Below are 14,400 nucleotides of genomic sequence, written 5' to 3'. Positions count from 1 at the left end.
GCAAGCATTTATTCCATGAAACTAACAAACATTCCTTTTTAAAATAAATACAGATTATCTGGTTGTTGTAAAAACTAGAACAACATGATTGCTATATTTACCTATATAAAAGGATTATGCACATTTTTTCAGGGGGCTCTGAAGTGGGTCAGATGAAATATTCTTTGGAGGGTCAGTGCAGACACGATGGGTCGAATGAATGGCCTCTTTCCTCACTGTAGGGATTCTATGCTTTCTTCTGTTTTATTAGTGGAATCTCCAGTTTGGTGTTAATCATGATACAATATAATCTTACAGGATAGAAATATCACAAAATAATTTATGACATCAGCTAAGTCTTAAGTACTTCTAAGTCTGAAGAGTCCTTTGATTCCCTTTTGCCTTGTGCGCTGTGAATTGAAACTTGTTTCTGATCTAAAATTGAAACTTTTTAGTTCTCCGTTAAATAGCAAATGCATGACGAATCTGGAACATATGTTCCTCAAATTTCTGATCAAAAGCAGAGACAATTTTGGATTTTGGGGAGTGATCTCATACTCTGGGATCTTTGCTTGATGTACAAGTGAGTAATAATTAATTGGTGATCCAGTTTATTTCATTACAATATGTGTACATATGTTTCCACTTAATCCTGTTGACAAAATGTTGCCTTTTGAAACAACACTGATAGAACATTTGAGTTCAACTTACTTGCAGACTCATTAAAATTAAGTAAATACAATAGTGAATTCAAAATGACTAATTATTGAAAGGCAGAATACTCCTTAAATTGCTCATGGGGATCAAACAACTCAATTGGCTGGACAGCTGGTCCCCGAAGCAGAGTAGCACTAACAGCATGGGTTCAACTCCTCTTTGAGCTGAGGTTACCATGAAAGAATTTCCTTCTCAATCCCTCCCCTCACCTGAGGCGTGGAGACCCTCATGTTAAACCAGCACCAGTCACCTTTCTCTCTAATGGGAGAGCAGGCCTATGGTCTGGTACGACTATGGTGACTTTACTAGATGTGACAGTTGAATGTACAGTTAACGGAGAGCTTCAAACCAGTGTCTACAGAAAAACAACACACACGGACCAAATACTAAACTTCAAAAGCAATCACCCCAACATCCACAAAGCTGCATCAAGACGTTATTTCAATGAGCTACATCACACTGCAGCACCCAAGAACGACAAAAAGCAGAAGAAAAATATCTACACAATGTTTTCAAGAAAAACGGATACCCAATCAACACAATCCATCAATTCCCAAAAACAAACCCAAACAAGCAGACACAATGCAACAAAAAACTATAGCCACATTACCTTATATCAAAGACATATCAGAAATGACTTCCAGACTACTCAGACCCCTTGGCATCATGGAACCTAATAACATATTTAAACAGTGACTAATGAACCTAATGGATCCATTAGATGCCACCAGCAAAACTAACTTCATTTACAAGATACCATGCAAGAACTGTAAAACACTCTATATCAGACAAACTAGCAGGAAACTTGCCACCAGGATACATGAGGGACAACACATATATCTTAGGAAAGACGAAACAAAGACACATACGAGAATTCTTAGAAGTATTCTAAGCAGAACTCCATCAATAAACTTAACGACTTGGATTCAATCTATCTTCCCTTGAAAAAGAGAATCGGAAATGACATTACCCACTTTAAAAAACCAAGACCTATAAATAGAGGCGGGACATACCACCAGCCTTTCACCAGAGTCTTTCACTGATGCTGTTGCTTAGTATAGTGATGAAACATCTGAAAACAAACCTTCAAGCTCAGCGAGCTAACTTACAGACTTATCATCAACCTGAGCTACAAATCTTCTCAAAAAAGGTGAGTTTATCTTTATTACTTCAATTACAAATTGCCTCGAGATTCAAGTCAGGTCATAAAACCGTTTCCAGACTTCAAATCATTGAAATGAGCAACTTTGGGTACATCAGGAAAACCAGGTATGCATGAAGAAAGGTATGGTGAAAGGTACAGTGACATGTGAAGAATTTCCATAAGCATATAGGAGACCCCACAGACTGACTGTGAAGTCGCAACTGAAACTTGGTTAAATATCTAAATATTTATATTAAATAATCTAATTATTTATCTGAATATCTAACAATTGATACTGCCTCCTTCACACTTTCATTCTAACCAATTCCAACCAATTGCTATATAAGAAGATTTCCTCACGTCACCTTTTGTAGTTTGGGCAATCACCTTGTATCAGTATCTTTTGGTTATTGAGCCTTCTACCAATTATTTTGCTTTCAAATATGAAAGCACTTCTTCAATGTTTTTACAGTCGAGAGAAGACCACAAATACCCTTCCGGAAGTAAGCATAATTATATGTTCCTACAATATAATTCGTCCTATCCAAGTTTAGGCATTTTAATAACATGTTTGCTGCATTTCATCTCAGAATTCCACCTCAAAAGCTAAACTAAAGACAGAATTAGTCTTTCACTCCATTTTCATTCCTGATTGAGAGAACTAAATCAACTAGTAAACAAACATACAGTACATTCTATGGACCTAATAATAGCTAGAATCGATGAAATACTAGCCACAGCTATAACGTTATTTCATACTGCAATTGCTAGTCCAAGTTTAATTACCAGTTTTTACATAAACAACCCTGAGTTCACCCTACCATTTATATGTTCACAAGGAAGAAGTAGTTAACTCATTTTTCGTTGGATATATTCATATGGACAAAAGACAGTTGGCTAGTTTGAAAGATACTTGCAAAACACCAATTTGGTGTAGCAACTCAAATAAAAAGATTGTACTCTTCATCTCACTTTTGACAATTCATTCCTGTAATTCATATCCCACAGAAAAAATGAGCGAGATATCCAGTAAGGAAAAAAAAATTCAAGATAACAACTATGTCCTATAACTGCACATTACCTGCAATGGTTCTCCTCTTATTCCTGCAACATTATCTCTGGAGCATTCATAGGATCTATCCTTGGCATTCACCTATTCCTTATCTTCATACTGCCCCCTCGCCAGTATTAACTGAAAGTATGTTAGGTTTGTGTGCTTAGAGTTTTCTTCTAACTAGTTATGGGAAAGACACAAGCTGTTATCCAGAGCTTACTTGATGACAAAAGAGATCGAAATTAGCACAAAAAAGTCCTCTAGTTCTGGACTCCCTGATCCCAGGGAAAAGACTTTGTCTATTTATCCTACCAATGCCCCTCATAATTTTGTAAACCTCTATAAGGTCACTCCTCAGCCTCCGACGCTGTTTATGACAGATGTCAGAAAATACAATTGACAACAAGAAGCAAGAGCAAGAATATGCAGTTTATAAGTCCTAAGAGTACTTGAGGTGTTATGTGTTAACCTGATACTGGATAACAAAGAGCTGGGTAGCATTTTCGGGAGCTGGTAAAGATATGATAGGCCAAATGATCGCCTCCTGTATTATAAGATTTTATCATTCTACTCAATGAAACCAAAGTTACCTAATTGTATCATCAGTAGTAGCAAAATCAGCTGATATCTTTGAGTTCACAGTCACTCAATGTTTTTTATTTCCAATTTGCTTTATCACTGGGCATAGTCCTTCGAGACAGGAACAGGGAGAAAGTAAGCATTCCAGTTCAAGTGTCACAAATTTATCGTTTCTGCTCAAAAGCACATCTTAGAACACAGCGCACTTGTGTATCTCCATGTTCGACAAGGTTCCCCATGGGAGACTGATTAGCAAGGTTAGATCTCATGGAATACTGGGAGAACGAGCCATTTGGATACAGAACTGGCTCAAAGATAAAAGAGAGAGGGTGGTGGTGGTGGAGGGTTGTTTTTCAGACTGGAGGCCTGTGACCAGTGGAGTGCCACAAGGATTAGTGCTGGGCCCTCTACTTTTTGTCATTTACATAAATGATTTGGATGCGAGCAGAAGAGGTACAGTTAGTACGTTTGCAGATGACACCAAAATTGGAGGTGTAGTGGACAGCGAAGAGGGTTACCTCAGATTACAATAGGATCTTGACCAGATGGGCCAAAGGGCTGTGAGGTGGCAGATGGAGTTTAATTTAGATAAATGCGAGGTGGTGCATTTTGGGAAAGTAAATCTTAGCAGGACTTATACACTTAATGGTAAGGTCCTAGGGAGTGTTGCTGAACAAAGAGACCTTGGAGTGCAGGTTCATAACTCCTTGAAAGTGGAGTCACAGGTAGGTAGTATAGTGAAGGCGGTGTTTGGTATGCTTTCCTTTATTGGTCAGAGTATTGAGTATAGGAGTTGGGAGGTCATATTGCGGCTGTACAGGACATTGGTTAGGCCACTGTTGGAATATTGCGTGCAATTCTGGTCTCCTTCCTATTGGAAAGATGTTGTGAAATTTGAAAGGGTTCAGAAAAGATTTACAAGGATGTTGCCATGGTTGGAGGATCTGAGTTACAGGGAGAGGCTGAACAGGCTGGGGCTGTTTTCCCTGGAGCGTCGGAGGCTGAGGAGTGACCTTATAGAGGTTTACAAAATTATGAGGGGCATTGGTAGGATAAATAGACAAAGTCTTTTCCCTGGGATCAGGGAGTCCAGAACTAGAGGGCATAGGTTTAGGGTGAGAGGGGAAAGATATAAAAGAGACCTAAGGGGCAACTTTTTCACGCAGAGGGTGGTACATGTATGGAATGAGCTGTCAGAGATTGTGGTGGAGGCTGGTACAATTGCAACATTTAAGAGGCATCTGGATGGGTATATGAATAGGAAGGGTTTGGAGGGATATGGGCCAGGTGCTGGCAGGTGGGGCTAGATTGGGTTGGGATATCTGGTCGGCACAGACGGGTTGGACCAAAGGGTCTGTTTCCATGCTGTACATCTCTATGACTCTATGTATGGTTTTATTCTTTTTTCCAACATGGATAATCACAGGTGACTGTTCCATCCTAATACGTGGTCATCCGATTGACAGGGTTTCAGTCATTTGACAACATACTAATTTCGGTTCAGACTAAGTATTCCTTATTGATGCTTTAATGAGTTAAACTCAGCCCAATGATTGTAGCCATCTTAAATCAATTCTTTTCCTTCTTTTAAAACCATTTTAGTCCATAAAAAGTCCATGGTATAAAAGTCAAATAATGAAAGTAAAAAATGGAGAGTCCATTTTTATCACTATTGAAAAAAGTTCTAACTCCCAGAATTAATCTGAATTAAATATTGAGTCCAGATAAGGTTATGGCCAAACAATCCACAGAATACCTCAAGTAATATGTTTTCAAGACAGCTCCCATAAATTTCTTAATTAACTGTCTGAGCATTAATGACACAGGAGGCCATCAAATACCATTAAAAATTGATAAACAGTTCAAATTCTTTAATTTTGATGATCTGGCCCTGAAACTCCCACTAGAGCAACTCCATTGTGGACCACCTCAGCCACTGCTTATATTTTGGCATTTCATCCTCATTTCTTGGGAAATACTCCCCTGAATTCGAGAAACTGCAGTCCACATTCTCAGCTTTACTGAACTATTAATTGTACATGGACTTCTCTCAAGCAACACCAGGTCCCTCAAGCACTTTCGCAGCATTTCTGAGCCCAAACTCCAATGACTATCTGCACCAACTGTCTCCTAGGATTTCTCTGAATCCTAACTAAAATACCAGTGGTTTTCTCAGTAACAAAACTTAACAGCAACACTTTTCTGCATGAAGCTAGTTTCTGGTGCTCCCTCTCATACTGTCTCACCCTTCAACCACTAATAACTCTGAACTGTTCTTTACTTCTCACCGAACTATATGGACTAGCCAACCAAAAACCTCTCAACAATCCTAACCTTGCTCCTAGGTGGTACTAAACATAACCAATATTTTGGAACAGTCATGAGATTTTTTTTAACATTCATCAGGGAAAATGGACCAACAGAACTCTTCTGATCTCCCAATTGTGCCATGGGACCTTTCAAATCCACCTAAACAGACACAAAAGTTTACCAAAGAATACTGATAGTTAGGAATAAAATAATCAAACTATAACTAAAACATTATTTCGTTCAAGCCTAACTTCAAACCATCAAATTGCTGAATTTGGATGAACTTTGAAGAATGCTTTGCAATAACCAGCATATTCCGAATGAAGCACTAGGATCCAACATTTTGGAATAGTTTGGCTATGGCCACAGATAATTCTGCTGCATAAATCATCAGTATTATTACTGGAATGTTGCCAGGGCCTATAGCTTTTGCAGCATCCCTTCAGCCATTTCCTGGTATATCTTTTGAAATGAGTCAAAATGGCAAAAGACTGGCATCCAATACTGGGGAACTGAGGAGGAGGCTAAGATGGATCATCCAGCTGACATTCCTGGCTGATAACTGCAAATACTTTAGCTTTGTCTTTTGCAGTGGAAAGGTGGCCTCTCCATTTGTCCCATGTCAGTCTTTGAACCACATATTTATCTCTCAAATCAGATTTGTTTATGCTAATTTAGGCATGGGTCAGATAATAATGCAGACATGACCACCTTTGAGGATCCAATTCTTAATTTGACACCTAGCTCCTCATAATGACTATTCAGAACCTCATTTGCTGCCTTGCCTTTGTCACATACAACCACCACATTCCTTTGTACACCTTCTCCTACCTCTCACCCTCAACAAATCCTTAATCGATTTCCTATGCCATGGTCAATTAACCCATCCATCCTTTAACTCTCTCTCTTATCCAGAAATCGGAAAGGAACTCAAACCTGTTGGACAATTGAATGGCTAAGACTCCTGCACTCTCAGTCCCCTTACCTACTCATTCACGCATTCACTCTCTATCTCTGAACACTGACCAATCAGACAATCGAAGCCTAGGGGAAGCAACCATCTTCTGATGCAAAGAAACCAGGTTATTTTCACACCTACCTAACGTGTCGCAGTGTCTATAGTTCAGACCCCATCTCAAACTCTTAGAGGATGCTGCTCAAACTTCAAATTTTTGCTTAAGATGTGTTTTCTCTGGACCAAACCATGAACCATGAACTCTTAGGTTCTGCAACTGTAGGTGATTACTTGCCCTGCCATCCTTTACTGTCTTACAAGGAGGATTTGAATATATGCTGTGTGGTAAACATCAACATTGTGTCATAGAGCTGTACAGCATGGAAACACTCTTTGGTCCAACTCATCCATGCCAACTGGATACCCTAAATATATGTGATCCCATTTGGCCCACAACCATCTAACCCGTTCCTATTCATTTCCCCATGCAGGTGCCTTTTAAATGTTGTAATTGTACCAGCCTCCATCACTTCCTCTGGCAGCTCATTCCATAAACAGATTACCATCTGCATGAAAAAGTTGCCCTTTAGGTCCCTTTTAAATCTTCCCCCTCTCATCTTAAAACTATGCCCTCTAGTTTTGGACTCCCAAAATCTAGGAGAAAGATCTTAGCCATTCACGCTATCCATGCCCCTCATAATTTTATAAACCTCTATAAAATCACCTCACAGCTTCTGACACTCAAGGGAAAAAAAGCCCCAGCCTAATCATCCGCTCCCTATAGCTCAAACCCTCCAACCCTGGCAAGATCTCTGTAAATCTTTTCTGAAATCTTTCAAGTTTCACATCCTTTCTATAGCAGGGAGACCAGAATTGCATGCAGTATTCCAATAGTGGCCTAACCAATCTCCTGTACAGCCGCATCATGACCTCTCAATGCCTATATTCAATGCACCGAGCAATAAAGCGAGCATATCAAATGCCTTCTTCACTATCCTGTCTACCTGCAACTCCATTTTCAAGGAACTATGAACCTGCACTCCAAGATCTCTTTCTTCAGTAACACTCACCAGGATCTCATCATTAAGTGCATAAGTCCTACCCTGATTTGCCTTTCCAAAATGCAGCACTTCATATTTATCTAAGTTAAACTCCATCTGCCACTCCTCCTTCCATTGTTCCCAGCTGATCAAGACCCCATGGTTATGATGTACAGGATTTAGATTCAGGCTATAATTCTATGATAATATCAAATAAAGATACATTAAAAACAAAACGGTGCAATAAAGATCAGAAACAAAAATACCAAGTAGATTGCCAGAGTATACTTAATAAGCGGAAAGGGAAAAATTAAACTAAAAGAATGAGAAAAAAAACAGAAAGTAAAATATGTAATTAAAAGAAGAAAGTTTAATTGTAACACATCCAGAAAAACAATATGTTGTTTGTGGAGAAGTAGGCTTTAGAGTTAAGGCAGAATAAAAATAAATTAATCTAAAAGAGTTAAATAGATCCGTGCATAGGGTCTGGCAAGCCAAATGGTGCTAAAATTGAGAGAGACAAACTATATTGCTCATCATGAGAGATGGTGAACAACATAATGTAGCAAAGAAAAAGAATAATTAATTATATAGCAGTAATTTGTTCTAACTTAGCCTTACACGACAAACTAAAATCTTTGAATGAGAAATTAGATCATGACTGGAATTAAGCAAACTATAAACTTTTGCAGCACCACAGCACACAAGTAGCTTTATAAAACTGACATCTCATTTTCAGGTTTGCCTGGTGACGCTCCTGGTCTCGTCACTGAACCAGGGTTAAGATTAGATTACTTACAGTGTGGAAACAGGCCCTTCGGCCCAACAAGTCCACACCGACCCGCAACCCACCGATTCCCCTACATTTACCCCTTTTACCTAACACTACGGGCAATTTAGCATGACCAATTCACCTGACCTGCACGTCTTTGGACTGTGGGAGGAAACCGGAGCACCCGGAGGAAACCCACGCAGACACAGGGAGAACGTGCAAACTCCACACAGTCAGTCACCTGAGTCGGGAATTGAACCCGGGTCCCTGGCGCTGTGAGGCAGCAGTGCTAACCACTGTGCCACTGTGCCACCATAATCCTCTCGGTCAGCAGTAATGGTGAAGCAGAGATATGAGTCAAGATTAGAGTGGTGCTGGAAAAGCACAGCCGGTTAGGCAAAATCCAAGGAGCAGGAAAATCGACATTTGGGCAGGAACCCTTCAAAAGGAATGCCGATTTTCCTGCTCCTCGGATACTGCCTGACTTGCTGTGCTTTTCCAGCATCACTCTAATCTTGACTCTGATCTCCAGCATTTGCAGTTTTCACTTTTGTCCTGAAGCAGAGATATGCTGAGCCATAAAGTCAGTTTGTGGCTGAATAAAATTCTGTTTTTTTTGATAACTCACAACACTTCTTCATTGCCCATTTCTAAGTTTGGAGAAATGCTCAAAATCTATCCAAATCAGCACGGTGGTAATGACTCAGAATATAATAGAAGATAATCTCAATGGGAACGTGATGCTTCATATCACAAAGACATTGCAGTCAGGCCTATAAATACTTCAATGGACAAACCCATCTGCTACAAATTGATTAGTGAGGACGAGGTAAAGTATAATTTTCCCTCTTGTTGATCCCCTCAGCAATTGACTCAGGCTTGATTCATCAGGGAAAATGACTTAAGGCATTGCTGATTTAGCAACAGGGAAAATGGGCAAGTGTGCTAAACAAGTTACAACTGTACAAAATTTGAAGCTTTTACAAAGAATTTGTAACAGATTTGAATTTGTAATTCAGTCATATAGAGAAAGTTCATACAAAGCAAAACAAGCCAGATCTACTTCAACACAAATTACCATCAATAACTGCAACATTGACCCTGGAATGAAACAGGGGTTCTAACAGGACCCAAATATACCTCTTGTCTAGGAATTAGTAGAACTTAAGTGAAATGGAACAAGCAAACTTAGAAAGGACTTCATGCAATGATCATGTACAAGTCACATAACAGATTGCTAAAGTTGGTTCTTGCAACCAGCAAAGAGGATTTTTGGCGTTTATAACCAGGTTCTGCTTCTCCAACTGATCCTTTGGTTGCTTGCTTCATTTAGAAATTTGTTACGATGCCTCTTTATTAATCAGTTTTGTATGATATTCAAAATACCATCAGAATTCCTAAGAACCTTAGCCAAACTACACTGCAGAACAGACCCAGACAGATTTAGGCACTTGAATCAAGCCTTCAAAATGCAAACACTGTGGCCCATGATGTTGCAGTGGTACAATGCTAACACAAAGCGATGTCATCAACATGACTGTAAATCATACCTTTGATCTCTCAGGATCTAAAGATTTGCCTCTCTGGGGTTAAAAAGTACAGGCAAAGTATTGAGCTTTAAAATGAAGGCAGAACTGACGAGTCCTACTGATTACAATAAACTATATGATGCAAGAGTGAAATCCTTTTCTCCTGATGTGAACGATAAAATCACTCAAGAGTTATATAGTTATATAGTATATTTGATTATAGCCATAGTTATATGGCTATAATCAAATATACTTTGGCCTCAAAACCTCTTTACAAACTACATGTCTTATCATCTTGCTGTCAATTGTCCTTAAGGAAGTGGATGAAATGGCTTCACTTTTTTCTTAAATAACACGTCGGTGACTTCTTTTATGTACCAGGGATACAATGTTCCATTCCCTTGAACGAAATGGGTAGTGGTGAGAAACATGGGAAGATGTAGTATAAATGAAAAACTCAGAAGTTCAGTATTGTGAAAAAAAGACCTTCTGAACTGCTTCTTATGGCTTAAACATTAAATGTCAGAATGCTGCTAATGACTGGCAATTATCTTATTTGACACATTTGCATTCATTACTAGCCCACCTCACTTCTACATAGCTTCTAATTCTCTTGTCCCCAGGGAAATTAAAATCATCAATTCCTGACATGAAAGTCTGAGTGGTTATCTGATGGCAGCAGTTTGCCATTTGTTTCTCTGGGCATTTATCAACACTGTCTTTATCACCACATCCATGCATGCCATGGGCACTGTCCTGCTCCACCTTTCATCCACAAAACTCGGCACCAGCAAACTACCAGTCTCACCACATCATCATCATCATTATCATCAACATCAAGGGGCTTTCAGACACATCACTTCAACCCTTCTACGAGTTGACTTTGAACTTCAAGAACACTTCCAACTTGCAAGCTAATGGCAGGTGGCTTATGCAGGAGAACGCATCATCTCATGTGCAGGATGCATCACACTGCACTTAGCTCACTTTACATTTACTTGGAGGCCACGAGCCTTTGTGGCTTTTCAGTACAGAGGGAGACATAGACAGGTAGTCACAGTTAGAGCACTAAACAGTAAAAGATATAGACATGTTGTTATACAACACTGCGTTCTGTGATTGTCACACCTACAGCTTGTGTCAGTAGCTTCAGTGGCGAACACATTGCTTCAACCAAATGGTCATGACTGAAATTCAAATCCAGTCCTTAGTAAAGTATGATCAATCAGGGGATACTGCCACATTCATTCAAGGGTATTCCAAATGTTTCCCTAGTTACAGAAACTTATGAATAATTCTGATGAATGAAATTAGAAACATTTCACACATGCAATCATAGCTGTAATTGCTGCCAAACCAAAGTAAACAGATTATTTGCAAAGCATAAAACATATACACTTGTAGGTACAAATGGACACATGACAAATTTTAACATCATCCTTTTGTTTCTTCCTGCGTTGCTGATTTTAAAATAAACATTCCACTTTAAACAATAAGTACAAATATCTGGACAACAGGATAAGAAAATCTGCTGGCTAAAAAGTTAAATACAAGGAGTTTTACAATGCTCCCTGCTGAGCAAGGACGTGTAGATACCACTATGGATACAGGATATTATGAAAAATTGGAAGAAATACTGTTTGTTTATGCTCTTCATTAAAATGTGAGTAGATAAAATACATTGAGAAACACATTAGCCCAGTTTGTAGTTAAAACAGCAGCAAAGCCTGGGAAGCAGTACAGTCTAGGATCTGGCTACCATCTTAAAATCCTCAAACTTATTTTGAAAAGTTTCTGTTGCAATAATCAGTGATCTGAAAGTATAGGCTACCAAGCCCTACCTTACAAACAGTCTCAGCATCCCAGGGTAGAATTGTTCTTAAGTCAATTACTTCACATGATACTCCCAGCTTCTCCTGAGCCATGCTGGCCACCTCTCTCATCACATGAACCTACAAATAGAAACAGTCAGTTTAGAATTACCGTAAACAAAGTTATTTCCTGTAGTAGTTTGAACGTTGGTCAGTTATACAGGCCGTAAGGAAAAATTTAAAGCAACAAACTTAATTTTCTTCACTCTCTTATTTTTGATATTTTAATTGTTTTCTTTTCAAGAAGCCAATTGTGGGATTTAGATGCCTTTTCTCATCCAGCTGAAGCCGTATTTTTTTTGAGTCAGAAACTTACCACCATTTAAATAATAGAAAAAAATACTAACAAAACTATTCACTTTAAAATTCAAATATTGCTTTGGACGCTAGGATTGTAAATCCTACAAATGTTATTGAATTTGCTTGCTCTTATTAGGAAAGAGGTGAGAATGAGGTTCTTATGAGGATAGAATCTACAGGTCAAGAGCAGGAGACCTCAATCTCGTGTACAAGATTCCATCAAATGCAGAAAAGTTGACAGATTTACACTTGACTGAACGTGCAAAGAAGATCCATTTTGTGAGTTACATTTTTCAAGTATGAATACATCTCCATAGAATTAAGGCCTACTTAAAGGACATGATAAATTAAAACCTAAATTGAAGTTTAAAGTACCCAATTCAAACTAATGCCATGTTTGCTGCAGCTGAGCTTTAAGATACCAAATTACAGGTATGAAGTGCTTCTCTCTTTTTTCCTAGCAACATAAATCATGGAGGAGAATGCCAGCTGTGCTAATGAGGTACTTCCAGTTTCTACATTTATCTCACTAAGTAACTATTTTGATTTAGATTCATAACTTATTGCTATTTGCTTTTTTACTGAAACCATTGCAGTATTGTTCTATGAACTCCTAACCAACAAAAAATGAACTAATGTCTTTCAAATTCATTGTACTTTTCACCCTGGATACAAATACAGATAGAATGACTGGGTTTATATCCCTTATGTCAAAACATTGATTCAGCATATTGAGCTACCAAGGTCTTTATTTTTGTTAAGTTAAAGAAAGTTACATTAATTATTAATCTTCTTCACAGACCAGATAATTGCATTTTTAACTACAATACCTCTCAAATTAGTGACTTTTCTTCATCTCTGCCCCACCTCTCCTCCAAATACTAATCAACATGGTTATCATTGTATAATAAGAATCCACAAATACCTTTGTGGTCAACATCCCCACTTGCACTATTGACCATATTATAAGGAACACCAGTCTGTAACTGCACATGATCTCTGACCTGCAGACACAACATACACTACTTACACATCCCACAGAAGTAGCTGAAAGGCTGTTGCCACAACTTGATTTTTTTCCACAACTGTGCATGCTGCACCTACTTCTGTAATCATATCCAGTTATTTCCTGAACAACCATCAGCCATCCAATACTGCCATACTTCTCACCATTGCAAGTTGCTCCTTTATTCAACTTTTCACTCTTGAACTCTATCCCCTGTCATCACTGCTTTGCTACCTCCTTCCCGGTCTTCAAATTCCACTTTCTGAGCTTCCATTTAAACTGATTATCCACTTCCTTCAAACTCCTGCAAGGTAATCAGTGACCATACACTCTTCACTGCCCTATGAAATGGTTTGATGTCTCATGGTATGGAATAAGGACCAAAGAAGTGTTATTAACTGTTGTTCTATTAACAAGCCTTTTGCAGTTTCTTTTGACTTATTCAAAAAATACGAAGAACCAAAAGTATGTTACAGTCATCATTCATTTATTCCTACTTCAAAGCATTTGAAAAGATGACAATTAATTTTGTAGCTATATTACGAAGTGCAAATGATAGTTAAGATTTAACATATTGTGTGTGTGAGACTTTTGTTGATGAAACATTTTTAACAGACCATATTTTCAGGATGGAAATGAGGCGAACAGATACTCAGTAATTAGACAGCAACCCATGAATTTGCATGTAATGCTAGTCTTGAAACCATATGAGCCACAATAATTAAAAGCAAAGATCAGAAAGTGTACTCAAAGGAACATGGAAGGGTTAGCAATTACAATAAAGTAGTTGATGGTCTAAACACATTTAACGAATAAAGTTATCCCTTAAAATCAGAACTCACTTTTTTTTAACTGCTAATCATCCACATGTAAGGTCTAACACATTTTTATTCACTTTCTAGATGTGTCAGCTGTAGCTATCACTCATTGCCCAACTGAAAACAGTTTGTGGATTAAACATTGCAAGGAATGCAAGGAATCAAATAGAACAAGCAACCAAAACTTGCTCATTAATAGCAAGCACAGTTTTTTCTCAACAGACATTACTTCCAGTATTTCAGAGGGTTTATGAGGAGAGCAGGAAAACTCTTAATTGTCATATACCACTCCAATGTTATTTGAAGAAATACATCTCACTCTAAAG

General features: G+C 38.4%; 1 protein-coding gene across 1 annotated transcript in view; it reads right to left on the bottom strand.

Moving 5' to 3' along the window:
• The window catches only part of bckdhb (branched chain keto acid dehydrogenase E1 subunit beta), a 312,116-nt gene that overhangs the window by 178,594 nt on the left and 119,122 nt on the right, over positions 1–14,400 (bottom strand). Inside the window, exon 8 of the mRNA XM_072553417.1 lies at positions 11,921–12,031. Coding sequence (XP_072409518.1) covers positions 11,921–12,031 — 111 coding nt within the window. The remainder of the gene's footprint in view (positions 1–11,920; positions 12,032–14,400) is intronic.

Source organism: Chiloscyllium punctatum, chromosome 3, assembly GCF_047496795.1.
Source record: "Chiloscyllium punctatum isolate Juve2018m chromosome 3, sChiPun1.3, whole genome shotgun sequence".
NCBI classification, from domain to species: Eukaryota; Metazoa; Chordata; class Chondrichthyes; order Orectolobiformes; family Hemiscylliidae; genus Chiloscyllium; species Chiloscyllium punctatum.
The sequence above is the reverse complement of the archived record's forward strand: the minus strand, read 5'-3'. Positions and strand labels throughout refer to the sequence as shown.